At 42.4% G+C, this 25,898-nt stretch overlaps 2 protein-coding genes across 2 annotated transcripts; one reads left to right on the top strand and one right to left on the bottom strand.

Moving 5' to 3' along the window:
- Positions 1 to 180: 180 nt before the first annotated feature.
- On the bottom strand, positions 181 to 1,162 carry LOC108137912 (PR domain zinc finger protein 4). Its single transcript, XM_017259853.2, has one exon. It carries the CDS (start codon positions 1,054 to 1,056, stop codon positions 283 to 285), a length of 774 nt encoding a protein of 257 aa, XP_017115342.1. The 5' UTR covers positions 1,057 to 1,162; the 3' UTR covers positions 181 to 282.
- A 10,589-nt stretch (positions 1,163 to 11,751) lies between these two features.
- LOC108137993 lies at positions 11,752 to 16,685 on the top strand. The gene is made up of 4 exons (XM_017259968.2): positions 11,752 to 11,919; positions 11,982 to 12,165; positions 12,722 to 14,002; positions 14,363 to 16,685. Exons 1-4 carry the CDS (start codon positions 11,870 to 11,872, stop codon positions 16,457 to 16,459), a joined length of 3,612 nt encoding a protein of 1,203 aa, XP_017115457.2. The 5' UTR covers positions 11,752 to 11,869; the 3' UTR covers positions 16,460 to 16,685.
- The last annotated feature ends 9,213 nt before the right edge of the window (positions 16,686 to 25,898 follow it).

Raw genomic sequence — 25,898 nt, 5'->3', positions numbered from 1 at the left:
TTTTCAAGTTATTTTTTATAAATTTGTAAAAATTAATTTATTTATTGAGATCCTATAAAAAATGTTATAGTCGATTTTTGTTAGATATTTTTTTAAATGAAACCATAAGGTCATTTGTTATGTTTTAAAATAATAATTACCTAATAAAGAGCTCAGCTCAATTCAAGACTTTTTATTAATTTACTATTAAATTAATGATAATATACTATTAAATTATGGATATGGGTATAGTGTCATACAAATTCGGTTTCAAAGCTATTTATTTGACAATCCTCTGCAGACTTAACTGATTTCATGGATTTCATAAACACGTTTTTTCTTGGCTATGCGACCGTCGCAAAGTTGTAAATGACGATTGAGGAAGCCCTCCAGTTTGTACCTTCTCCCACAGCGATCGCAGCAATAGTCGGCCTTTCTCTTCAGGGTTTCAGTTAGTCTTTTCTCCGCTTCATTGGCCCGGAGTTGAAGGACACAGTCGTCGCAGGCATATCGACGGCACCTTGGGCCGGACCCAAAGCTGGCCAAGAAATTCGACCGGCAGAAAAGGCAATTGAAACACTTGGTGACCACCAACTCGCCGTTTTGGGAGACCTTCTGGGATTTCCGGGTTTCCAGATGGGTGCGCAAATGCGCTCGATACTCCATCTCCGTCTCGAACTTCACATGGCAGAAGACGCACCTCCTTTGCGTTTGGACAGTGTCGTGAAGGAGCCAGTGGCTGCCCATGGCTTCCACAGAGTCAAAGCTCTCCTTGCAAATGCTGCACTGCATCACTATTCCTTCCCGCTGCATCTTCTCGAAGCGTCGCTGGCAGGCTAGCATGTGGACCTTGAAAGCGCCGGCCGTGCGAATGCCGTTGCCACAGAACGGACAGTGGAAAAGCAGCGTGCTGTCCGCTGGGAAAACTGCAGGCTTTCGCTCCGCCAGTGGCTTCCTAATCCTCGGTTCCGAGCAAGGCGCTATATGCACCCGGGTAACGATGCCGTCCTCCTCCTTCTCCGACAGCAAAGTGGCCGGCTCCAGCTCCACGGAAATCCAGTCTTCGGCATTTGTCATGATGCGTTTTGATTCGCCAGGGAAAAGGCCAAGAAGAAAGTGAGAAAGTCGCCTGTCATTCTGTCATTGTGTCGGAGAGGAAGAAAGTAGGTACTCGATACCCGATACTCGGAAGCTGTCAGGGATGGCAAAAAAGAAAGCTGGTGAATTTGACTTTTAGCCAACGGATTCTTAACATCGATTAGAAAATAACTTTAAGAGTCTTGATAATCGAAAATAAACTAATTTTAAAGCCATAACTTATTTACAAGTAAAACTTTTTTATAAACATTCTTGTGGTTTTCTACAGAAGGTTCTCGAAGCGGCAAAAGGAATCAAATAATGAACACTGAACTTTTTTCTGTTAACATATTTTTAAATTGAAACAATCGATATTTAAGTGGGTAAGGAAAGTTAATTTCACCCAAACTTTTTGAAACTTAACTTTATTTGAATTTTGATCGCAGATGATCGCAGTAGGCCCACCGAAATTTAAATTTAATTAAATTAAATCGTTTTTCGGATCTGTTAGTGAAGCCAGCTTTAAATGGCCAATTAATTGTATAAAATAATTATCTTGGTCATGCTTAACTATAATAATACTCAAATAACTTATTGTTCTCAGACATTATTTAGTTAAGAAGAAGATTTAAAGGTAAACTAAATAATTTGTAGGACACATTTAGTGTTTAGTTTGTCTACACTTAACATAATTCTAAAATTCAGGAACATGTCTGTCGAGTGTATTTAATCTCCGCCCAACTCCTTTTATTGTGGTAAGCTTCGGATCCTTGCTTTATGACACGCGTAATGCGAGTCAAAATATGCAATTAAACAAAAACTTCTTGACTGGAAAAATATTTGCATAACTTGGGCAAACAAATGTCGGAGCACGTCGTCCTCGTCAGCAGTCGACAATGCCGAGTTGTTGTTGAACTTGTCATTACACACGCACAAACAGGGAGTACCAGTCATCAGAACCACCCACTATCCCACCCACTCGACCACCCACCCATCTAAAGTGTGGATTAATAGCTGGGGTGGTACTGCCGCTGCTGCTGCCAGAAATCAGCGCTCGTAAAATTTACGTAAAATTCATTAAGCGCAACAAAAGACGCTGGCTGGGAGGAAACAGGTTGGGCCCGAAAAGGGGGCGGCTGCAATCGCTTAGAGACAAAGCTCTGCATAGTTGATAAGGCGCGTCCTTCGGGGGTGGGGGCGGGGGTCGAGTTGAGGTGGTGGGTGGTTGGGTTGGCTGACATCTTGTGGTGCCCGCAAGTGTCTCCTGCCAAGTCAGGCGTCAAGCCTCACTGAGAGCAACCAATTTTTGTCATTCCAGAGGATACAGCGTTATTGTTGCACCATCAAGACAGAGCTACACTTAAAAATAATTTCTCTATAAATATTAATACCACTTTTCATAAATTGTATACTCCTTGATTTACTGCCCTCCAATAGCTGCTGATAGCAAAATAGAGAAAGAATCTTTGACTTTCTAGTAGAAGGGGAATTGTGCTTGTGTTCTGAAATGCTAATTACATTTTAAAATGTAAATTTGTTTCTTAAAAATAAGTTTTTTTATAATTTAAAAAGGGCTTTAGCTGTTTTGGCTTTGCCTAAAATGAAATCAAGTTTCTATCTGTACAGTAAATTTACAAATTTTATAAAATATATACAATTATAATTGTTTTGCTCTGGTTTAGGCAAAAGTGAGCTTAAGGCTTGAGTTAAAAAACTTATCCCAAACAAAAAAAAAAATTTAAAAGGTATTATAACTTGACAGCCAGGCCATTTTTGTAGAGTGCTCTTTTAATGTCCCTGAGCTTTTGTGCAGCGAGGCGCGTCGAAAGCGGCGCTCCTTAAGTAGCTCGACATTGTGGCAGATCCTTTGCCTCCCGTTCCTGGCTACCAGTTTCCAGATCCCAGAGCACGGCTCCTGCCGACTGACAGATTAGCGTGTTGACATTTAGTTTGTCCTTTGTCAGTGCAGCCTCACATATGGCTTTAAGTATCGGACGAATCCAGCCGCACATGCAAATGCTGATGGGGCCACGCATTACAGCATGTTGCGGTCGCTGCTGGTGGGCGGAGGCGGGTGTGGGCGTGTTCTATACCCCGTATCCTGGATGACGGCTCCTGTGGCATGTAATGAGTTTTCCATTGCCCCGCACACACGGTGCATCAGGTTCCACGAACCTACATCACCGCTGATTTGTGTGGCTGATAGTGGGGTGTGCGGTAATGCTGGTAATTAACGTCTTTCTGTCCACCGATATCGGGATATTGACGACCATTGTCAAGGGCGCTCTTTATGCAGAAAAGCCTTCCAAACACCGGCCAACAAACAGAATTAAGCCAAATGGAAAATCTGCCCACACAAAGCAAAATACTTTGTTGGCGTAATATTAGCGAACAATGGGTGCCGACAATGTACTGACATTTGTGCTCCAAGGGAACAGCAATCCTTGCTTTATTATTCATTTGAGCTTATTTTGTAATACTCTACAAATTTGGGAACAGATCAAAAATGTAAATCAATTGCTAGATATTTTAGCCCCAAGAACCTAATCAGGTTTATATATAGTTTAAGCAATCAAGTTCCAATGTTTAATAAAAATAAAGTCCAAATTTTTAAAATTCATTTATCGCACTCTCTTTTACATTAAAAAAATGGAAAGAACAAGGTGTTTGTACTTTAATGTTTAAATCTAAGCCCTTACATTTTACTAAACTTAACTACCCATGTAATTTGCTATCACAGTTGCGAGAATTAGTGCTTCAAAGCAACATTTTGTTGTTACCCATAAGTGTGTCTAGAACGAATGGAAATAGCGGTGAAAAAACTATTGAAAGCTAGCTGAAAATGGCCAGGAAAATAAAACGCTTGCGGCCAACGCTTTCATGTCGACCATAAAAATAGCAGACGCATAAAAAATTAATAAGCGGTGGCCCGCGAGCGAGGACGACGCATTGCCGTTGTTCTTGTCTCTGGAATAAAAAACCCTTCTGTCCCGCCGAAACGCCCCTAAACCCTTACCCTAGAAATAAAGTCTAAACCCCTGCCCACCTCCCCAACCTCCCAAACCATTGTCCACTGTGGCAGACATCATTAATGCATAATTCAAGCGTTTGGCAGTTTTGTGCTCGATGCTTTCAATATTCAATTTGAATGCCGCCCAAAGCGATTCGAAGCGGTTTTGTGTTTGTGTCTGCAGCATTGTTGTTCTTTTTCTCGTTGTTGTTTTCTGCCCCATTTTGTTTTCGTCTTCGTTTTCATGCTCGCTTATTTATTTGACCGCCCCCCAATTTCCACGCCCACTTTTCCGCTTTTCCATCACCGTACACTACCTGCTGCATTATTCAGACGCCTCGACTCGGAATCGAACAAAATGCATGATAAACAATTTCCACTGAGAGAAAGGGGGGGAGGGGGGCTAAGTGGGGCAAGGCGGAGGCGGAGACAATGGCCGCTTAGTCTCGTCATCTTGCTGTTGTTTTTCCGTCCAGTTTTCCCCTTTTTTTCCGCCTCTAATCGAAGCACTCACAGCAACGATCAGAAAAATAGAAAAATAAATTCATTTTACGAAGAACAGAGAAAATATCCTTTTCAACTTTAAAGCCTTTGTCAATTAAATAGTTATACCCTTATTCAAGAGATATTATTATTATATTAAATATAATATTTTGTTGGTCCATTAGGAAATAGTTTTAATTACTTGTAATAAGTTTTTGTTTAAATATAACATTTTTCTACAACATAATATCATTCTTAAATAAATCAGAGCACTCCTAAAATTCAATTAAAAATCAAATAGTTTTAGAAAAAAGATTCTTTATTACTGTAAGCCACATCCATATATTTGTTTAAGCAAAGAAAAAACCAAACGACTTTGTTTCTGTCTTCGATGCTAGTTCTTTGACCTCAGCTGTAAGCTCTGCATGCGTTAGTTGTTTATTAAATATAAATGATTGTCACTTGCGGCATGTTGTTGCCGTGTTCTCTTCGAAGTAAACCGAAATGTTGATGGTGATGATTGCTCGAATTTCGTTGGGCCAGGACACGGCTGCAGGACATCGGGGTCCTTATTGCGATTCCTTGTTTGAGCTGCAATTGCTTGCAATTTCGCCCTTACATGCGAGGACATGTGAGGCACTTTTCTTTTAGGCGGGCGCCGCTTTGACAAGTCATGCAATTGATATCGATACTGGCCATTTGCTCGTCATAAAAGTGGATTGTCACGACGGCATCCCGTCATCAAAGTGGACTCCCTTGTCCTCAAACACGCCGCAGGTCCGCCGCTGTGCAATCATCGTCAATCGCCCGATATTGACCACAAAATACCATTAAAAAATAATTACGAATTTTAATTGGCATTTAGTTGGGGCAAAAAATTAAGTGCGTTCAACATAAAATGTGATTACACCCGATGTACATAGAAAAAACTGTATGGGATCGTCGAGGTGTATGCAGCAATTAACTTTCAATCGGATTGTCATACTCGATAATCGAGGGTGCTACGAAATCCTCTAGTGACTTTAAATAACTGGCTCAGGTTCCTTACTATATAACTATGTTATAATAAATATGAGCCTGATCCTTGGGTAATTTATGAATCTAAACAGAAATCTCAAGAATTTCGTAACCACCTCGGAATATTTGCCTGTAGATCTTGTTTAATTTAAATCCAAACTTTTAAGTTTTGCCAAGCGGTCCGTATATATATATTAGTTCTTAAAATTATATGTTAATTTTTATTTTTCTTTAATCGTTAAACCTTTTAATTGTGATTTCCGTATAAAACATTTGTTTTGAAAGTTTGAAACTCTACTAGCTTTGTAATACATTTTTTATAGACTTCACATTTCAATTAATTTGAAAGGGTATTTGAAAACCTTTGATTGTATCTGCAATTATTTTTTATCACTGATTACGTTAATGCTTTTTATGTGAAGCTGGATGGCAATAACATGAGCCTGCATGTGTCACCTGATGCGTATCAAAGTACCTGATTGCAGTTGCCACTTAAAAATCAATTAACAGCGGCTGCGTCACAAATATTTCCAAATGGCCAGACAAATGGAGAGCTCTTCAATTTCGGGCGGAGTGGAAAGAGACTGGTAATTGGGAAGTTTTTGTGGAATTCCTTGTGATATATTTATGCAACTACTGCGGCGGATGGTTTGGGCCACCTCAAATGGTGTGGCAACATGGCATTTCCCCAACTTTTCCACCTTTTCCACGATTGCGTGCTCTGCCCACCGAACCACAGAAGCCCCCACCACTCCGCCCAGAAAAACAACACTAATTGCGGTATTAAAATAAACTACAATTGCAAATGGCGCATTTTATTCCGAGCCAAAAGGAGGAGAAGGTCCTTGCTGGCCGCACTCGGTTGTTATTATTTGCTGCAGTTGCTGCAATTTCTGTTTGCCATTTGCATTGTTGCCATTTCCGTTGGATGGCGCATTTTTCTATGTTATTGTGGTCTCGTAATGTGTGACAATTAAATCAAGTTCGTGGAAATTTGTGGGCCAAAAGCGAATGAAGGAGATTCCAGCGAAGATGGCCGAAAAATCGGTACAATACCCCTTTGGCGCTTCCCTTCATAGGCCTTTTCGAATGCCATAATCATATTTAAGGGTTTCCTGGAATATTCGTGCGACTGCAACCTCAATTGCAATTGCAATTGCTGTTGACCAGTTGGTTAGCTGGACTCGTCCGCCACTTTTCCACCATCTGCCAGCCATCGTCCATCGTCCATCGTCCTTCGCTGCCCGTTGCTCTGTTTGGTTGAAAACCACAAATTAAGCGGAGAAATCCTGGCCGTGCATGCGAACGATGGCGCCGCGGAAAACAAAAAAATGCCAAAGGGGGGATATTGTAAATGGAACATTTAAAGACTCGGCAATACCCACTATTTTATATTGTACTATGTATATTAAGGGCTTAAATATCTGCTAAAACTAAATTTCCTTATTTAATTTTTTATTTAATATATTTACCAATTTTTGGGTAAACTTTCTTGTGTTCTTTTATCAAATAAAGATATACAAAGATATAAAAAACAATTAAATCAAGAAAGTAAAGACTTCATTTAACTTTATCTGACTTTAAATAATTTATGGCCAACTAATCCATTTTTTACTTGGTGATATTCCACCACATGCCATTGGGCAATAAATGAGTTAATAATTTTAAATATTTTCCGTACTACAATTTTATCTCTTCTTCTTATTTTATTTAAAACTAGAAATTTGTGTAGCTTTTATGATTAGCAAATTAAATTTTATTTAATTTCATTTTAATAATCGTAAATTTATTTATTTGTAATATAAACCTAATGGTAATGACATTACAAATTAAGTATATCCCTTAAGTTAAACAATTGATGGGTATAGAAAAAATACAAACGCAGGCGAGCGCCCACAAACATGCAACATCCCGACCGCAATGTATTACGAGGGGCGTGGCAGGTCTGGGCAGCCAGATAAATGCCCGTTGCTGCTGCTGCTGCTGCTGCTGTTGGAGTTGCTGCTGTTGGAGTTGCTGCTGTTGTTGCAATTGCTGTTGCTGTTATTGCAATTGCTGTTGCTGTTGCTGTTGCTGTCGTTGTCGTTGCCATGTTGCCACGTTGCATGCAAACAAGTGCAGCACAGCAGCAACACAAAGACACGGACGCTGACACGCTGGTGCCCGCACGTCAGCGCTCGTGCGTTTATTTGCCGTTTCCGTTTCCGCCTGTCGTCGTCGGCGTCATCGCTCCTGCTTCTGGATCCGCAGCCTTCACCCTTCACCCTCCACTGCCCCCTGTCCCGCCCATTGCGGTCAATTGCAGAGCTCAGATTGCGCGTTAATAAGTTGCTGTTGCTGCTGCTGCTGTTGCTGTTGTCACTGCCGCAAGGACTTTGCATGTAATGCACTGGGAAGTATCACGGTTTCCGTAATTTCCATACGAGCCATTCAGCCATTTCCAGAATGGCAACATAGTCAACTAGTCAACGCAGGCACTATCAGCATCAGCAACACGTTGCTGCTACAGAGTGGCAACAGCAACAGCAAACAGCAACAGCAAACAGCAACAGCAGGAGCAGATAGCATCGCCAAAGTAGCAACACAAAGTTGTTGTCACTGTTTGTCGGGCAACAGTGTCTCTAAACTCGACTCCGGTTGAAGTTTTTATGTGCCCGTCCTGAAACTAATAACCGTAATGCTCAACGTTTATTGAAAAAAGGTGGCCAGGTGGGGTGTGACACATTCTTGCTTGGCCATACATACTTATAAATATGCTTTGCCAGCAGTCGTCGGACAGTTCATAAATATTTCCAGCAGCTGCACGGATGCAACTTTTTGGCGTCGCATTTAATGAAGCAGCCACTAGCTTGACCAATTCCCCTTCCATTGTCAAAGAAATCAAGAGTTTTCCACAGCTAAAGTTTTTCCCCGACAGTCTGGCACTTTTCCTTTCGGCACATGGCAGAGCACTTTCTAAGTTCTATGAAACTGAAAACAAAATAGTGTGATTTAGTCATTGTAAATCTGTATATCTGAGGCAATTTAAATGAACTTTCTTAGTATAAAATAGAATTATTAATTCGAATTATTAATTCGATTAATTTTAAATTTTTTTAAAATTTTTAAAACCAAAGAACATTTTTTTGCTCAGTGGAAGAATAATATATCTGCGGTCATCTACAAATGATGGTCATATATTATGCATGGGCTCAAAGAAAAATGATCAACAAATGATTGACATCAGAACTGCCCCTAAACTCTCCTATGCCTCCCAGCATTTTTGCACCCACCGAAAAGGAAGTTGCGTTTTCCGGGCACAAAACTTTGGCAAAGTGAAAAACTTGCTGTCAGCATTAGATAAGCGCCACAAGTTAATAGACTTGTAAAACACACACACTTCTTCGGTGTTGACCCCTCGAAAAAAAAACTACACTGGATTTTTGGGGTGGTATCTATACTGAATGAGGAATTTTATTTATTTGTTTGTCGTTGGCATGTGGCGCGTGTTCCGTTTGGTTCTGGTTCCACCCCTCCACCACTGCCGTATAAAAAATAGTGATATAAATAAAAATGTTTTATACGCCCATTCTGGCTGAAAAGGGGGCGGGTCAGTCGGCAGTCGGCTGGCGGCCGGAGGCTTATCAGCCAACTAACAATTTAAGTTGTCAACTTGAAGGGCAGGACGAAGATGTATATCGGTGGATGGTGGATGGGCCGAAACTTTTCTGTTTAACTAGACTACTGCTTAATTTGAACGTCTGCGGCTTACCCTCTACTCCTTGGCCCCTTTTGTTTGATCTCTGACCCGGTCAAAGTTTAGCTCATCAACAAATGATCCATGGATGTTTTTGGGGGGCTGGGTGATTGACAGCCCACTTCCGCACTGATGTGCGTGTGTGTGTGTGTGTGTGTGCATGTGCCTGCTTATCAACTGTAGTTAAAGTTACCAAGTCGATTTCAATTAATCAATTGTCAAAATACTTGACAGCAGAAGTTAGAGTATAACTCATTTGGCCTCTAGGGGAAGCAGGCGACAGCAGGATGTTGCTGCGGCTGATGTTTGTGTTGCTCGGTGTAAACTTCAAACACTAGACGACAAAGTGCGGAGACAAACAGAGGTGGCACCAAATCCACTGACAAGTGTAGAAATGCAATCACAGAGCCGAGGCATCTTCATACTACTGCTACCGCTGCCGCTACCGCTGCTACTGCCGCTGCTGATGTTGCTGCCGTGCAGCAGCAGTTGTTGCTGCTGTTGCTGGCGTTGACATTGCCATGTCATCACTCTCCCTCAGACAGTCAGTCAACTAGGCACTGCCTCCTCCTCCTCCTCCTCCCGCCCCCGACTCACGGGGTTTATGTTCTGTTATTTACAATAGCGCATTTTTACACATATTTTTTCAAAGTCAACAACATGATTTTCGCAGTCTACGCTGCGCGACGTGTGCATAAAACCCAAACACAGCGGCAACACGAGTACAGCACCAGCAACAGGGAAACAACATTTACATTTTAAGTAGTTTTTAAATCGCTGCAGACAAACGTCAGCGTGTTGACAATTTATCATGCTCCTGCTCCTTCGCTGAACACTGGCTAGTGGGTGAATTTTGGGTGGTGCTGGGTGGTGTTGGCTTCTTTTGGGTGGTGCGACGTGATACATCCGGAACGACATCACCCGTCGCGCTAAGGCCAGTGCAATTTTTGATTGATTGCTGTCAGCTGGCGGAGTGTTTAAGCACAGGCTCCAACTAAAAGGGCTCCATGAAAAAGAAAAATAAAATTAAAATCCGCTCACTGCTCTCTGCGAATTTTCTTTTTAATTAATTTAAGACCGAATGCAACTTATTGATTTATGTGCGGGAGCCTGCAAATGAGGCTGAAAGGCGCCAGCGGCGGCTGTGTCCACTTAAGGGAAGAATACTCAATTAGCTGCGACTGCGAATGACGATGATGAGCCATGCAGCTACACTGAGCGAAAAATGGCACACAGAGAACTGGACATATAAAAAGTTAAGGCAATTATTGCAGTTATGCAATATAACAATAGGGATTGTAATACCCTCTGTCATTCAAACTTTATCAGATTACATTTTACTTAGAAATTGCAATTAAAACATTTTATCATTTTCAGAAACTGTCAGTCCTTCTAATTTAAAATTCCAACTCATTTTTTTGTTGACGGGAAAATATAATTAAAATTTTAAATGGAAAATGGAGATTTTCTGGTATAGTGTCAAATATTATTTGTATTAAGAAATATATTACCAAAATGTGATATTCCAGCGTTTAAATACAGATTGTAATGCACAGTTTTCTCAGTGCTCTGGCTCCACGACTCACATCTTGCAGCTCGTTAAGTTGATCACATTGCCAGCGGGTCAAGTGTCAGGACAAGTGTCGATACTCCCTTTGCACATCCTCTGGCTGCATTTTCACATATGCAAAATTAATTATTTGGCGGATCTGTTCTCGAGCACGGCGGAAAGTTTAAGTTGCTGCATTTTTTTGCAGGACGAAAATTCAATTGAAACTTTGCAGACGACACAGGGAATGCGATTGCGACAAGGCTAATTTCCGTGTTTCCCCGATGACTCCCTCTTGAAAAGTTTCCATAAAGATGCCGATGCCGATGCCAAAAACTTGCATTGAAGTGGATAAAGTGGGCAAAAGGAATTTATGAAGTGCCGTGCCCGCGGCTGATTACCCACCAAACCCCTTTCCTCCTTCTACCAATTGATTGTCCAGGAGAATCGAAGAATTTTTACTTTATTCCAACTCGAATCTCCCGGCCATCCATCCGTCCAGTCATGGACGGTCATGGCCATGGCCACTTGAAGCGCATTTTCTGCGCCATTTCCATTGCCATTGCGACTTCTGGCCTTCGGCTTGGCTTCCCCTTGGCCGCCCTTAGCTGGTTTGATAAATTGTCTGGAAATTACAAATGGACACAGAGGCCAATAGCTTTTAGGCAAAAGTTCACCCGCACTGCTCTTGTTTTGGATTCGTTTTTCGGTCAGGGGCATTTATGGTAATTTAAAATAAATGTGTGGCCCTGGAAGGAGCAGAGGATTCGCAGGCGCTTCCTGTCTATTTACGCTGATTTATGGCCGAGCATTGTTGACTCTTAATGGCAAATGTCGACAAATTTGCTTTAATGGTCAATATAACAGAGGCTGGCGCTCTGTATTATGATTTATGCCCCGAACCCCAGTCGCCTGGGAGTCGTTGATCGGCGAAAAACCCTAACTTGGTCTGGTTATCGGACGCTCTGTTCATCAGCTTGGCCTTAGCATTGAAACACCGAAAACTCCTGGCTAGAAGATGGAGAACAAGTGCCGCTGCGGTGCACAGACCATCGGTGGGCAGAACAGGTGAGTCCTGGCCAGTCCTGGATCTTTAAATTTCCCCCAACTCATGCTGATTTGGATTCCAGAACTGTCTTCTGCGAAGGTCCCCTGCTAGACGCTGTTCAGCGGTCGAATATGTTTCCCTGCTGCAAACACTTTGTGGACATGAGCTGCATTTTTTCGCCCACCCAAACGATGGCCGATTATGACATGTTCTCCAATTGCCGCAAGAACGACGGCTCCGTGAGGTTCCTGCAAATGTTTGTGGAGGTAAATTTGAATAAATATTGAATATCTTTTACAAACTACCTCTTTCAATTTTCAAGCTAGCCTACACCCAAAAACAAACTGAAAGTTTAGTTTTATTAAGCGTGTCTTAAAAATAAACTAAGGAAAGTATTGAAATATATGTATTAATTTCATTTCCATACCAAAAAAACACATAACTTTTATTTTGATACTTGCATGATAGTTATATAATGCTCATTTTGTTAAAAAAATTTTGTGTTCCCAAGAGTTTAAAATTCGTGTAACAATAGTTTTTTTTTTTATGACAATTTTATTTTGGCTGTACCTCAGATGTTATTTTAGCTAACCACTTGAAAGAGGCTATTTTATTCTGTGATGAAGTTAAAATTATTGTCACTTTTTTAACTTTTAAAATTGTATTCTAACCACTAGTTAAAAAACGGTACTGCTTGTAGAGCAAAAACTAAATATAAATTAAGATTTCCTATTTTAAGGCATGGTTTTGTATCGCCTTTATGTTTAGTTGTTATATTAAAATAATAAATATAAAATTATTAAATCTTCCTTTTTGCTTCAGAGACACTTTAATGATCCTGGATCGGAGCTGGAAACCTGGACTCCTCCCGATTGGAAGGCTCAGCCATCCTTTCTAGTCAAGATCTCTGACCCCGAAATAAAGCAATTCGGATCTGATGTCAACAAACTTTGGAGGCAATTAGGGCGACGCGTTAAAGATGAAGTCAAAGAGAGTCCCGATCAGTACTCTATACTTTACATACCCAATCCCTTCATAGTGTGCTCCTCGCATTGCCGGGAGTATCGATACTGGGATTCGTTTTGGATCATTCGAGGTTTACTTAAGTGTGGCATGCATCAAACTGCCCGGGGCATGATCGACAACTTTTTGGCACTAGTTCAGCAATACGGATTTGTGCCTGGTTGTGGCCGGATTTACTGCACGGGACGATCGAACCCGCCACTCCTCATAATGATGGTTAAATCCTATGTGGAGGTGACCAAGGACGAAAAGTACGCATTGAACTCGCTGCCGCTATTGGAGACCGAGTACGAGACCTTCATAAGCAAGCACTCGATTCAGGTGAGGGGCAGGACCATGTATCAGTACAGGGACTCATCCGCAGGACCAAGACCGGAGGCTTACAGGGAAGATCTGAGGAGTGTGGCCACCATCAGTGATCCTCTCGACCGAGAGGTTCTGTTCACTGAACTAAAATCAGCAGCTGAGTCGGGCATGGACTTTAGTTCCCGCTGGTTTATGGCCCCCGATGGCTCCAATCAGGGATCCCTGGCGGACACAAAAACCTCGGCCATTGTGCCCGTAGAACTGAACGCCATTGTGTTCCGGAGTGGCAAAATCCTGGCCGAATTCAATCGCAAGGTGGGCAATACCAAAAAAGCCGATGAGTACCAGGATCGAGCTTGTGGCCTGGTCAAAGCTATTCGGGATAATCTGTGGAACGATAAGGCCGGGATTTGGTTGGACTACGATGTGGCCAACAACAGGCCGCGCAACTACTTCTGCTGCACGAACTTCGCTCCCTTGTGGGCCAGGGCCTATCCCCTGGTCGACAGCGACAAGGTTTCCAAGGGGGTGATGCAGTACATCCATACCAATAATCTGGATGAAATGTACGGGGGCGTGCCGAACACCCTAAATAAGGAGGCGGGCCAGAAGTGGGATTACCCCAACGTCTTTCCACCCATGATGTTCCTGGTCATCGAAGGACTCGACAATCTGGGAACTCCGGCTTCCAAGGCAATGTCCAAAAGATGGGCCCATCGCTGGGTCAAGTCCAATTATGCGGCCTACAAGTACGAGAACTTCATGTTTGAGAAGGTAATGTAATAACTATAATTTGATAAATATTTACCTATCTATGACAATCGGTTGTTTTTTTAAAAGTTTTATTATTTCTTTGTGTTTAAATAAATGTAATATAATATATATGTCTATAACTTTTCACTTGCAAATTAATTAATATCACCGAGCAACATATAATGAAAATTATTTAAATATAATATCGCTTGCAATGATTCCGGCCCCTGTTAGTTTTTTATGCATCTTAGCATCAAATTTTACTTTTTAAAAATTGTCATATATGTAGGTTTCAGTACCTGTCATTGAAATATCTCTCCTAAAACAGTATTCGGCATAAAATGGCAATAAGATAACCCGATTTCTCCCTCCTTTTTCCAGTATTACTGCGAGGAATTCGGCTCTTCCGGAGGAGCAAGCCCGGAAAACACTCCAGTGGGATACGGCTGGTCTAACGGCGTGGTCATCGAGTTTCTCTGCAAGTACGGAAAGGAAATAAACCTGGCCGACGACGTCGACGAGGGCTGCAAGTGCAAGGCGCGCAAGTCACCAGGGACGAGAAACGGGAAGCACTCGTACATCATTACCAGTGAGGCGGACATGGATGACCAGGTATCCAAGAAGTCCTGCGTTTGTGCTGCTCCTTCAACAGCAACAGGAGCATCAGGAGCAACAGCAGCGACGGCAAGCAAATCCACATCTACAATGAACGGACCAGCTCAACCGGATGACAGTTGCTCTTGTGGCATTGCCCAAGCTGCCAAGCAGCAAAATCAGCAGCAGCAACACGGACAAGCAGGGCAGGATGGCAAGTGTTCCTGTGGGCCACAGCAAAAGACTCACCAGCAATCGCAAGCTCAAATGCAGCGATCTCAGCCGCAGGTGCAACAGGGACAAGCAGGAGCAGGAGCAGATTGCGCTTGTGGAGCAGGAGCACGTCTGCAACAACAGAAGTCCCAGCAGCAATCACAAGCAGTGGGTGCTCCAAATGCAGCCAGTTGCGGAATATGTGGTGCACAGAAACAGCAGCAATCGCAAGCCCAAATGCAGCGATCTCAGCCGCAGATGCAACAGGGACAAACAGGAGCAGGAGCAGATTGCGCTTGTGGAGCAGGGGCACGTCTGCAACAACAGAAGTCCCAGCAGCAATCACAAGCAGTGGGTGCTCCAAAAGCAGCCAGTTGCGGAATATGTGGTGCACAGAAACAGCAGCAATCGCAAGCCCAAATGCAGAGATCTCAGATGCAACAAACAGGGGCAGACTGCGCATGTGGGGCAGAAGCACATCTGCAGCAGGAAACGGCCCAAATGCAGCGATCTCAGCAGCAGATGCAACCAGAACAACCTGGAAAAGATTGCTCTTGTGGAGCAGGAGTGCAATCTGCGCGATACCAGCAGCAACTACAATCCCAGCACGATCCGGATTGTCCTTGCTCCGGCCAGCCGAAACCAATACCAAAGGGGCAATCCCAGGTATCGGGAACCATTGTCTTCCAGGGACAACATCCACCGGAAGATGCGGACTGCGAGTGCTCCGTTGATGAGCGGCAGCAGCAACAGACGCAACAGCAGCAGCAGCAACAGGATTGCATGCAGCAGCAAAGGCAGCTGCAACAGGAGCATCAAAGTCAGCAGCAGCAGCTGCAAAGCGACCAGGAGAAGGAGGATTGCTCATCGAAACCAATGCCCCAGGATTGCTCCCAGTATCTAAAGGAGCAGGGGCAGGAACAACGGCAATCTGAAGGCACCTGCGGTTGCATGGACGACGAGGATCAGGAACTGCAGAGGCAACACGACCAGCTCACTGGCCACTACTTTCCAGTGGTCGATAAGGAAGCGGGTGAGTGCTCGGACCAGGAAGAACACTCGTCACCGCAAAAGACAGAATGCGATGGATCCGGCAGGGAGGATTGCCCGGAAGGTCCGGAAGAAGATTGTGGCTGCAGTGGACAGGATAAGCAGCAACGGGCACCCGTTGCGGAATGTGCTCAGCCAAAGACGCAACAATATGGAGCTGCCGATGATTGCAGTTGCTCCTTGGGTAAAGGTCAAGGTCAAGCACCACCGCCCACCTTCATATGTCCGCATTGTGGTGGCATAACCAGTGAGGCGCAGTTCAACCACGTGTCCACCCAGTCCCAGATTGACCCCAATCGACCCTCGTTGCCGCCGGAAGATGACTGCGACTGTACCAAGGGAGCAGCGGGTCAGCAACTTCGCGAATTGGCCAGCATGGGTCTGCAGAGTGGTCACAGCAAGGTGGTGGCAGGTGGTCCAAGTGGTGCCCAGAAACCAGAGTGTGGTCCCTGCAAGGCTCACATGGCATCAGACTATCCGCCGGACCATGGACCCAGGCCCTTGTACAACAAACAATTTCCACTGGCCGATCCTGTGAGTAAGATCCAAGGTTGTCCCACGGTCAATGAGGAGAAAAGCAAGAAGAGAAAGTGCTGCAATTGCGATGAAAAGGAGGAATAGGTCTACTTCACCTAGAGATTAATTACAATCAATTAAAATCAAGCGAGGGCCCAACCGAAGAACTGGAAGTAAATTTTTGGTGTGACAAATTCTTAGAACTCTTTTAAAATTCAAAAGCCTTAGGACCTCGACTTTTGGCCACCAATTACATATTAAATTATTGTATTATATTTAATAAGTCATTTTGAAACATAAAATTACTTTGTTGAAGTACGAGTACACAGTACTTTTCGTATGAATCATAATAACTGGGTTACCAGATCAAAGTTCTTATAGATCTCCTATTACACCATCAAATTATCCCCTGGCCAAAATATTCAGAGAAAGTGAAAGTGTGAGTGAGAACATCGCCTAATTTCTTCCCTGACATGCCGTTCACAATCCACTACGGTTATCTTTATGGGCCTGTCAATATCTTTATGACGCGCCCACTCCCATCCGAAGGCCGCCAAACGATATATGTACATTTGGACAAGGACACATTTCGGGGGAAAGCGAAAGTATCCTTTGACACAATTTCCGCCAACCTCTGTCTCTGACTCTGTCTCGGTCTACTGCGCTACAGCCCTCTCTTTCCAACTGTGTGTGTGTGTGCTCATGCTTGTAATATTTGTGAACGAATCCTTGATGTGTTCATACACACACACACACAGCTGCTCACTGAATCATAAGCTCACCCACACACCCACGCCCATCGAGAATCGAACCGAAATATGCGCGCTCCATTACAACAGAACATACCCCCTCCATTCCGATTCAATAGCTTCCCAAAAACCCCCTGCTGATGCGATTGTATGGCTCTGATATTATTGAAATGCCATTTTGATTGGCTTTGATGTGTGTGGATGGGCGAGTAACGATTTGATGTTGCTAAATGCTAAATGCTAAATGTTTTATGCAGATGCCCCGATACCACCGGTCCCATGATGTGATTAAGCGATAAGTAGTCAGCCATGAAGCATTCTGGCCAGTGATATTAGTTTGTTCGCCCGGTGATTGCACTCTACGCTAATTTGATTGAATGGTAGAACCTCCGTGTGATTTTGCATAAAAGAGTTGGGTCTTTGGTTCTCGGCTTGGAGATTAAATAGAAATGGGGATCCCCCAAATTCCGGATCCCCAATGGCCTCTCGCTTCCGAGTTCTTATCCAATTATACACTTATGGCCATTTGTCAGCGGAATGTGTCAACAGTGCCGCGGCATTGTGTGTGCTTCTCTGGGATGATGATGATGCTGCTGCTGCTGCTGCTGCTGCTGCTGCGAAATAAGAGCTGAAACCCACACCGAGCAGCCAAAAGGAAAACCCAAGACTGACAGGCAGGGAATGCCAGGCAAACGGGGAAAACTCGGGGCGGGAATCGTAACCACAGCCGAATAACCGAGTCATATCACAGACGTGCAACTGAGCAGCACTTGATGATGAAGAATGTGAGCATCCTTGGCAGCGCCTGCATATGGCATTTAAAGCACTGAAAACAAATAAGTGGAGCAAACATATTTAACTGTCAGTATGCAAGGATAAAAGGTACGTGAGGAGTTGGAATGGCACTTTCTTGGAAGTGAAATACATACCCTTGTATTAACAAAAAACTTTTGCACAGTTATCCATAATATGCTCTATATAATACTTAAGTTTTAAGTATTGCCGAATTAAAAGGCTTCATCTTTGTTCAACAAGTCAATTGGATGCATAATCAAGTTGTTTAATTTAAAACAGTTGATAAGATTAATTTAAGCTAAGTAATTTAAGTGGTTTAAGATGAGAATAAACACCTATGTTTCTTATCTGACTAACTACTTACCCGATCATGAGGTAATTTTCAAAAGGAAACTGAAGAATTCGCGTAGCCCAACTTTGCTATTTAAGGCTATAAAGTATGTAAATCAAAGAATAATGCTATATTTTGGCTTATCCAGTCAGATAGTAATAAACTATAAAAACCGAGGAACAAAATTAGTTTGAATTCAAGATTTTTTCTGGGTACACTCCCGCTGGGAGCAAACCTTGTCCCTAGACAAGAAGCGGTGATGAAATGCAGAAGCGCTGTAGCTCATCATTCTTCGGGTTCCTACACCCGAGCCCCGCCCATCTGGTCCCGTTCCGCCTCCACGTCCGTCGCCGGAAATCCCCTCTTGATTATAAGTTTGACGCACCGCAGCCTTTAATGCGGATTCCGGCGGAGAGTCGCGACTAACGGAACGGCGAACTGCGAAAAAGTTGCAGACTGCCGACTGCCGACTTTGCAGACTGCTGAGTTGCGTTTCCAATTAGACTCTGGGCGAATCATTTGCATGTTATTGACTAAATTAAGTGGCAAGCACAAGTTGTAAAAATATGCGAAATTGGCCAGCAGACGAAACACAAAGCAAACTATGCGAAATGAAATGAAATGCGAAGACGACCGAGTGAAATGAAATGGAGAGGGATTTTGGCTCAGATGGCATTATATCGGATGACAGCAGTTCAAATAATTCCACTTTGACCTGTCAAAAAGTGCTCTCCACCTGAGTTGTCCTGTTGAGAATGTCCATAGTGCTGAGCTGAGTCTTTGTTTGGCTGCAAATTGAAATTGAAATTTGCATGTTTGCCACCAGAAATGTTTCAATTATTCGCATGCACAAATGAATATAAAATCGAAACAAGCGGCAGGAGCAGCTGCAACAACAACGAGAAATCTGTCATATGTCAAACTTTGCCATATTTAATTTCCTCTTTGCGAAATTAGTTTTTCCTCATCCGAAATTTGTGTGCAGCACATATTCGTGTTTGCCGATTTTTTCCTTTTTTGTTCCTCTCTTCCTTCTCTCTATGTTATACTATAAGTCCTTTTTTCGGTCCGCCCCTCACACAGCTGCAATAATTCATGTTCAAAACTACAAATTGAGTCATAAACAACTTTTGATTTCGCATATGGCAGCCATGTCCTCCGGTTTCTGGGGGTTGTGTCTTATTTTTTATACTTATTCCTTTTTGTTTTTTGTTGCATACTTTTTTGGGGTGCAATTGGGGATCGGATTTAGAGAGGGGTGCGTGAGTCGTGTTTGCAATAGTCGTGAGCTTGCTTTAAATTGGCCATTTTTTTTCAAGACCTATAGTAATGGTTCAATAAACAATAATAACTAAAAAATGAATATTTAAATCAGAAATAATTTAAAGACTTACTAGGCTTCTTGTAAAACCAAGACAAATTTGTAAGTCGTTTAACCTTTTTGTATTAATTTCCTAATTATCTGCTTACCAAAATATTTGTCATGTACCTTTTTCATTTTCTATAGACAGCTTTTGAATTTAAATAAGAGTACTTAAAGTTTGGTGACCTCGAACCTTTGCTTTCAATAATAAGCCCTACTTTAAGTAATGTTTACCAAATACGAAAAAACCTTGTGCACCTCCAGTTGGATTTCCCGGAAGTTCCCATTGTGTTCTAGTTGACCTTTTTAAAAATGCAAGCCCCTGCAGTCGCACTCATTAAAAACAAAGGACCAAATCCTGAATGTGTGCTGTGTGCATATATAGAGACGCATAAAACGGCTTAATTCATAATTTAACAGGGCGCACTTTTAGTTGCGGTTAACGAAAAAACGAAAACCGAAAACCGAAAGTTGAAAAACCATTTAAAAAGGTATGCAAACAATGTTCGTCCTTCTGAATGTCTGGATATGTGGCTGTTGTGGGGCTTACTTATGTATATTTCACTTTTTATGATTTATTTCGAAATACTCTGGCCACACTCAGACACCGGCGGCAGAAACCCGAAAACCCAAAAAGCTTTGCCGCTTAATTTCATTAAAAATTTATGAAATAAAGGCACAGCCAGGATGGCGTATTAAAATTTGATAGTCTGCTCTGCATGTTTGCATGTATGGGTTTGCATGTGTGTTTTACTGTTTACTGTTTGCCAGTGTGTGTGTGCCCTGTCTGTAAGGGTATCTGTATCTGAGTATATGTGTGTGTGTGTGTGTGTGTTTGTACTCCATGCGTCATTGTTAATATTGTGCTGCGGTTTTAACGCCAAAAGTCACCGATGGTCGAGGGGGGAAAAGAAAAAATTTGGCCCGTCTGTGTGCACTTTATTTGATGGACTTGTTTATGAGCCATTTCCATGCCATTCCCATTTGGATGCTGCACCTTGATTCGCATTTTTATTAATGTTTATTGCGTTTCGAGCATTTAATTTGATGTCCGTGTCCAAGTCGGCAATGATGAGACGTTAAATGGAATTGCAACTCGAGAGTTGTCCTTATCCGCCCAGCGAACCAATTTGCAAATGCACACGAAGTGCGGTGGGCGACGCACTTTTACCCTTCCTTCCATTCATTCTTCGTTTTTTTTTCTTTTTTGTTTTTCGGCCAGAAATTGCATTTTTAATATCCTTGGCAAGGATCGCAGGCTGTCATGGGTAATGAATGCGCTGGCAAACAATTATTTTTATATGACTGCTGGATGGCATGGGCGGCTGTCTGTTTGTCGCTTCTGCAGGAGAATCCTCCGCCGCTTCTTCTTCTTCTTCTGTTGCCAACGGTAACGGTAACTGCACATAAAAGCCCCGTTACATCCTTGAGAAGTTACAAGATGTCATTTCGACATCCTGCAATATTCATAACTGCCACCCAACGAGAACACTGCGTGAAAAGGTTGATTAAGTAGAGAAAAATGTTATATGAGCTCATAATATTCAATGAGTCATTAATAATGACAATTGGTTGGAACTTTACTCACAAATTTGTTAGTATATAGATACAATTTTGATTTAGTGTCAATTTATTGTTTTTGTTATTTACTTATTTTTTAATTTATTAAAAAACGTTGAAAAAATAATTATTTGGTATTAGTAATTTAAGATGCTATACAGAAATTGTTAAAAACCTAATTTTGAATGTGTGAAAGAATATTGCATATTTTAAATTCTTAATATTCTTACCTATACCATTTAAAAAATACGTTTAGCAAGGAAATTTTATAAATAAATTATTTAAAAAATCTAGAACACAATTATTTTATTTATGGATTAATTGATTTAAAAATTTGAGAATTGCTGCGTACTACAACATAATGTTTCCCTCTGCAGGAGCAATGGGAAAACGCACTTTGTCATTTCATTTGGGACCTCCGAAACACCTGCCGAACAATGGCGAACAATGTTCTAGTTACACCTGCCACATGCAACAGTGACACTCATTAGATTAGCGCTGATTGCGCTGCCCCCTCGACCTCATCACACCACCCCAGCACCCAACCCCATCACCATCCCCTCCCCTCCATTACCAAATGTTGACAGCTGTGTGACAGCGTTTGGGGACCGCCTCAAAAAGACCTTGGGCCATGGGATAAATGGGTGGGCCTGTGGGTGGTGGTTTGGCGGCATTGATTGTTTTTGCCACTGGTAATTTGAAACTTTAAAATATTTATGATTTATGTTTAGTTTCCCGTCTGGGGGGGTGACAAAAGAACACGAAAATCCGGCAACAAGCTAGCACACCCTCGAAACTCAGGCAGTGGGCGGTGGACAAGGGGGCGTGGTCATGGCGAATGTTGGAAAATTTTTCATTACACAGTTATGCAGTCGCGCAATAAGAAAGGCAAGAAGTGGCAGCCCAAAGAGGAGTGACATCTAATGGAGTCCGCAAATTTAGCATGAATGGGAAGAGAAATGGGAAAGGGGGAGGGTCAGGGGACAGGGGCGTTCTCTGAAAGATTGGGCGAAAATATTTGGCACGTGCTCGGGGATGGGGGATACAAAATGGGATGCTGGGGCTTTTGCGCTTCAAGTAATGCTGAATTGAGTTGTCAGTTGTGCGAAAAGTTGCGTTTTATGAGGGTTGATGTGCGGGGATTAGGGGAAAGTTGGCCAAACTCGCATTAAATATTAATAAAAACGCTACCTCGGGGAGTTGCAGGTAAATGCACGTCTGAGGTGGATTTTGGAGGTGTCTCTTCTTTTCGAGGACGTGCCAAATAAAAAGCCTGCTCTGCAAATTCCAGTTGTGATTTCTCGCTCCGTCCGTACTTTCTAATCCCACAAATGTGACACTGAAACGCGAATAAAGGGATGACTTTCCTCCATTTCCTGAACCCCAAATCGAAAGTGTGCGCATTTTTCACTAACAATTTATTATCAACCACTTAGGATCGGAATAAGCGATAGTCCATCGAGGCTTATTAGATTTCAAAAAGCGAGAATGAAACGACTAAACCCCCATTTGCCCAGTCCCCCCCTCCACCCCCACCATCATTCATATCTATGACAAGTGCAACAGTGCGACGACAACTGAAAATCAACCCTTGGATCGGGCTTCCTTCGCCTTCCTTCGAGACGGGGTGTGGAAACTTTTATAGACCGTCAGAATGATATATGCATGCCAATATTATGACAGCAGCAACATAACTGGCAACTGTTGAAATATGCCCTCGGCCACTAAACCCCGCACCCAAACCCCTAAAAACGAAATCGAAAAAATTTCAATGGAGAAATAAGTGGCGGGATTGCTTAGTTGGAAATACTCTTTCTTAGTTTCCAGCTTTGGAAGAGATCCGAATAAAGTGTTTGATATGTCACAATATTTACTTAAGAAATTAATTTGAAATAAAATTCGAATGTATATTAACAAAAATTAATGTAATTGAGGAATTTTCATGTTTTGATATAAGTTAAGCCTTGATTGATCTTAAATTTAAGCTGTGAATTATGGAAAATTTCACAAAATATCAAAATTGGCTACTAAGAAATTTAGAAAAAAAGTGAAAATGTTTAAAATAAAGCCTGTTTTTCGTTGCTTAATGTTAACTAAATAAACAACGATTTTCTTTTGCTCACTAAATAATTTTATTTTTATATACTTATTTTGAATTATTGTGCATAGTCAAAAATACAAAAGAACGCACATTTTATTTAGCTGATCGCTGATAGTTTATTAGGAATTTCGATTACCCTTCTACTTCAGGGTATCAGCATAAAAGAGAGTGGAGAAATGGCAAATCAGCAGCAACAACTCATCGAGAACGATGGGCGTAAAGTTACGCGCGCATATGTAAGTGTCTGACTTCCGTTTCCGCTTGACAAGCTACGATGCTGGCAACCCCCGCTGGGGTGGCTTCCACCCCCCGAGGCCCCTGCCACAAAAGTTGGTCTGAGTTGAGTTGAAGTTGTTGTCATGTTTGTCAGAGGTTGGGGCTATTACATTTTACTTTTCATATTTGCCAGGAATAACCGTGAAATTGTTTTTTCTGTCTAGTGGACTGTGTGTGTGTGTGTGTGTCAACTACCCCTTTTGTCAATTTCAGTGCCGAAGTATGTACAAAAAGTGCGGGTGAGTCTGGGGGGGAAAACTTTCATCTATGCCGCCTTGGGCCACAACAAATTGCAAGGGATTCGAGCATTGAATGACAGGGGTTAAGGTTGGTGGTTGGCTGTTGGCGGTAAATGCTATTTAAATATATAAATTTTAATAAGCTCTTTTCGGCTCTTTTGTAGCCGACCACCGCCGTAAGTAAGCCTGTTATTTGATATCGATTGCTAGAAAATTAGTGGGATATGGTCTTTCAAATTTGTTCAAATTTAGAAAGAAATGATCCGCCTACTTAGCGCACACACAATTAAACTCAATTAAGCGGGCATATTTAAACAGCAAATTGCTGCATCGCAATTGGCAAATATGTACACGGATCGTCGCCATCAAAACCAAAAAAATAAGCAGATAGAACAAAGAAGGAGCTGAATTCCCCAGAGTGGCTGCATCACCGAGGGATAACAAGGGTAACGAGAGGACTCAACGCAGCCAACGAACTTGAACCGCAATTTTTATTTGGCAATACATGCGAAGACATTTCCTTTTTAGCTTTTCGCTCGCTCGCCTTCTTTTGCCCCACGTTTTTTGGCTACTTTGTTGCCGCAACCCTCATGAATATGTAAGCACTCGGTGTGACGGCGTCCCAAGGAAGATCCGGCCAGGTGAGGAAGGTAAAGACGGCAAAGACGGTAAAGACGGTAAGGACGGTACGGACGGTAAGTTCGGAAGGTAAGCCCGTTAGCTAGGGGTGGGCTTTGCCCAGCCAAGCAAGACCAGCCTGCAGCGGAGATATAGTGGCGGTCGACCCACCGACCCAACAAGCCACCATCTCACCATCCCACCAAACCAACCATACCCACCGACCGAGACAGACAAACATCAATAAACAAGAACCGTCGCGTAAATAATGCAGCACCCGGAGACGCTGCACAGTTCGACTGACTTGCCCTGCCCACCCGGAATTCGGCGGCAGTCACCAGTCACCGAGCACGCACGGATCGTCTCCGGAACCGTGGAAGTCATCTATGCACTCGAAAAAATTTAACACATATTTCAGGATATTTCTGTCTTAAATAATAAAAAATAAAACAAGCCTTCATTATATTCACAATAAAAGATTGTGTGCCTTAAAGTAGTCTAGAAATGTTTAGCTGAGGCCTCTACAGAAACAAATTTGTTTTTTTTTAAATTTAAAATCTATTTGTACCGCTTGTAGTTTTAAAATCTTAACTGTGCAGTGGAACTCAGTGAAATCGGTTAATTTTAAAAATCTAAACATGTTTGTTTTTTCTTGTAAAGGAGACGACTACAAAAACGTTTTGTTTTTTGATTTTTTTGAACCCTTCTATATAATATATAATCATTTCTCAATACTTAAATTCTAGCTTAATATTTTGGATGAATTTTAAAAGAACACAAACAATGTGCTGAAGCGTACATAAAAACGTAATCCACAAAAATACATCTTTATTTTCTAGTTAGCAACTTAAGAGTTTTAAACTTAGTTTCAAGGTAAAGCTCTCCAAATCTCAATAATGAGGTTTCCAAGTCCTAACCTCCCCGTTTTCCCCAGTGTACCCAGAGTCTAGTGTTCCACCCTGTTTAGTGGCTACGTGCGGTGCGCCAGACATTCAGGCATTTCCCTAGTGCACAGACTTTGGCCTGCTTGCCACTGCAATTGTCTCAAGCTTCATGCATTTTACATTTTTAATAGATTGCCTGGGATTAATAACACACGCATTCGCCCATATAGACGCCGTGAATCGAAGGGGGCTAATGGGGTCTGAGGAGTTTGAGGGGTCAGAGGGGTGACCGCAGGTATTGGTTTTAGTTTTGGTTTTGGTTTCCTTGGACGGCCCAAGGGATGCATAACACATTGCGCGGTTTACGCATCGACGCGTGCCCCTGGAAATCTGCAAAATCTGGGGGGAAATATAGGATGTGCGGGCAAATATCTGACCAATTTGGCGGCGGTGGCAATGCGTGCAATTAGACAGGAGTGATGGAAGGGAATCTGGCTAATGGAGGATGAGTTTGAGATACTCTAACAAATGAGTCGGGTCAGGGGTAACTCAGCTAAGGGTGGCGGAATGGGGGTAACATAAATTATCATAAAGAACCTCTTTTAATGAACATTAGAGGAATCGCATA

This window comes from Drosophila elegans, unplaced genomic scaffold, assembly GCF_018152505.1.
Source record: "Drosophila elegans isolate 14027-0461.03 unplaced genomic scaffold, ASM1815250v1 contig_183, whole genome shotgun sequence".
Taxonomy (NCBI): Eukaryota; Metazoa; Arthropoda; class Insecta; order Diptera; family Drosophilidae; genus Drosophila; species Drosophila elegans.
This window is presented reverse-complemented; position numbering and strand designations above follow the sequence as displayed.